The 3,080-nt window shown below is 59.5% G+C and overlaps 1 protein-coding gene across 1 annotated transcript; it reads left to right on the top strand.

The window, feature by feature from the left end:
- Window positions 1-1,889: 1,889 nt before the first annotated feature.
- LOC119562539 (DNA translocase FtsK-like) lies at window positions 1,890-2,807 on the top strand. The gene is made up of 2 exons (XM_037875734.1): window positions 1,890-2,101; window positions 2,180-2,807. Exons 1-2 carry the CDS (start codon window positions 1,890-1,892, stop codon window positions 2,805-2,807), a joined length of 840 nt encoding a protein of 279 aa, XP_037731662.1.
- Window positions 2,808-3,080: the final 273 nt, after the last annotated feature.

Genomic DNA, 3,080 nt, shown 5'->3' with positions numbered 1-3,080 from the left:
TATCAGACAACAGTTCACCGCACCATACACACCACAAGAGAATCCGACCGAACGAGCAAACAGAACGGTCAAGACCATGATTGCGCAATTCGCAGGGCTGGACCAGAGAAACTGGGACGAGAAGTGGCCGGAGATCATGCTAGCAGTGAACACGAGCACATCGGAATCCACCGGCCATACACCGGCGTTTCTCACCCAGGGCAGGGAACCACGTCTACCCAGCAGCCTATATGACAAGGAAACCCTAGGCACTGGACGAGCTACGGAGACCCCTGAGGAAAATGCCAACAAACTGAGGGAGGTATTCGAGATCGTACGGCGAAATATAGAAAAGGCGTCCCAGGACCAAGCCAGACACCATAATCTGAGAAGAAGGCAATGGTCACCAGCGGTGGGCGACATAGTGTGGGCTAAGGAACATCACCTGTCCAAAGCGGCTGAAGGATTCGCTGCAAAACTAGCCCCGAGGTACGATGGCCCTTACCAGGTCGAAGAAAGAAAGGACGGTTCACGTTGGCGAGCTGAAGCAACAAAACGAGCAGACAGCAGAAACGTCAGATGTCTAACAACAGGTACGAGGCGACAGGATTAGGCGTCAGGCCGAAGCGAGAGTCATCCATACGCCACACGGAAAGGACAATCAGGATAGCACAAGGACATGGATAAGGATTTCTCGTTGATCCAGACTGCGAGGCCAAAGGATTATGCGTCAGGCCGAAGCGAGAGTCATCCAAACGCCACGCAGGAAGATCAACCATAAATATAAGTCATAAGGATACTGGTAACATATAGGGATCCAACCGCAAGGCAGCAGGATTCAGCGTCGGGCAGTTGCCAGAGTCATCCGCGATCACGCCAGGCAAAAGGGACACTTACAAAACAGTACAAGGATACGGGTAACATATAGGGATCCAACCGCAAGGCAGCAGGATTCAGCGTCGGGCAGTTGCCAGAGTCATCCGCGATTACGCCAGGCGGAAGGGACATTTACAAAACAGCACAAGGATACGGATAACATATAGGGATCCACCCGCAAGGCAACAGGATTCAGCATCGGGCAGTTGCCAGAGTCATCCGCGATTACGCCAGGCGGAAGGGGACACTTACAAAACATTACAAGGATACGGGTAACGTATAGGGATCCACCCGCAATGGCAACAGGATTCAGCGTCGGGCAGTTGCCAGAGTCATCCGTGGTTGACCATGCGGGAAGGACACGGACAAGGTCGACAACAACATTAGCGAAAGCACATCACGTCACCAAGGATATTCCAACAACACCCGGAGGACACCCTAGGGATAGCCCAACGATACCCGAAGGACACCCCAACAATACCTCTAAGTGTACCCAAAGGACACCCGAAGGATACCCTAAGTGTGCCCAAAGGATACCCGAAGGACACCCCAACAATACCTCTAAGTGTACCCAAAGGACACCCGAAGGATACCCTAGGGATAGCCCAACGATACCCCAAGGATACCCAAGGATACCCCAATAGTACTCGAAAGACACCTCAAGGATACCCCAATAATGCCCCAAGGATACCAAGGATACCAACCAGGAACGCCCCGAAGCAAGGTGTAGGCCCAAGGACAACTTCCAAGAATACTCACCAAGGGTGATCAAGGTAGGGTGTCAAGCAAGTTGGTTACGGAACCGGGAAGTACAACGAACTGCAGCATCCAGAGTGCCACGGTGATCTGAGGGAGTACAACTTGTGGCTTACGAAGAAAGGGGGAAGACGATACAGCAAAGAGAGCTGTACCGTAAGAGAGCGAGCGCCCCAAAGAAAGGAAATAACGGTATCGGGCAAAAGGAAGGCGCGCAACCGAGGTTTCATGTATGGGGAGCCTGGCGACGGTCCAGCACTAAAAATCAGAACACCAAAATGAGCACACGCGTCACCAGAGCCGAAGCACGCAGGAGGATGGCGGCCCTCCAGGAACCTCGCCCGGGGCAAGGATGGTCGGAGACCCGGCCTACCCGAGCTCCGCGGCGGGCCCTGAAGCGGACCCGCGACGAGGACTCCGCACCAGAACCCGCGGTGAGCTCCGACAGCGACGTGGAGGTGGTCGGGGATCCCGCCGTCGAGGAGAGAGAGTGGCGACTACGGATGGCGGCGGCGGGCGGTCGGATACCGCGCGGGACGACGGACATCGGAGGAGCGGAACTTCCGAGGAGCCACTCGGAGGATGTCTGTCGGGCCACCGAGGAGACTCGGAAACGGTTCCGAGAGCGGGAGCCGTCGGACGAGGAGCAGCAGCGGTCGACGGAGGAGGAGGCGAGATGGCAGGCGCGACTGCGGCAGGACCACGAGGCGGCGGCGACGCGATGGCATGCCCGCTTGCGAGAGGCGGAGGAAGAGGAGCGACGGCTGTGGGAGGCACCGGTGGAGGACGCGTGGGAAGTGCCACTCACCCCCAGATACGCGGCCGAGGAGCCCAGTCCGAGGAGCGAGGACGAGGACGAGCAATGCGCGCCATCCCCTCCGCGGTGGTTGCCCGAGGTACCACCCACTCCCCGCTACGAGGGGGAGTGGCTCACAGACGGCGACGGAGGAGCACCGTTGGCCACGCCGCCGTGGAGGCCGGTCCGGCCACCCACGCCGCGATACATCGAGCCACAGCGACCGGAGGAGCACACGCCAAGCGAAGAGGCGACCGCGCAGCCAATGCCACAACCACAGGAGGAGGAAGTCCACCAGGCACGGGCGGAGGAGCCGTCGGTGGTGCGGACGGAGGTGCCGGCCGCGCACGTGAGCCACAGCACACGGGCGTTCGTGGCCGAGGGCGTGCGGTGGCGGTAGCAGACGCTGGTATGGACGTGGCCCGAGGGGCCCGCGACAGGACCGGCGAAGGAGGAGCCCAGGATATGGGAGGAGGGGGTACCCAAGGTCAACCCTCGGGACCCCCGGACGAGAAGCCGACAGGATGCGTGGGTCCCGCCGACACCAAGCACGGGCCCGCCAACACCGGCGACGACGGCAACGACGGGGGAGGCAGAGTCGCTGGAGAAGGGACCGTGGGTGTGGCCCGAGCCACCGGCCACCCAAAGACCTCCGTTGCAGCAGCAAACTTCG

This window comes from Drosophila subpulchrella, unplaced genomic scaffold, assembly GCF_014743375.2.
Source record: "Drosophila subpulchrella strain 33 F10 #4 breed RU33 unplaced genomic scaffold, RU_Dsub_v1.1 Primary Assembly Seq55, whole genome shotgun sequence".
Classification (NCBI taxonomy): domain Eukaryota; kingdom Metazoa; phylum Arthropoda; class Insecta; order Diptera; family Drosophilidae; genus Drosophila; species Drosophila subpulchrella.
Note: the sequence above shows the minus strand (reverse complement) of the source record. Positions and strands in the feature narration are given on the sequence as shown.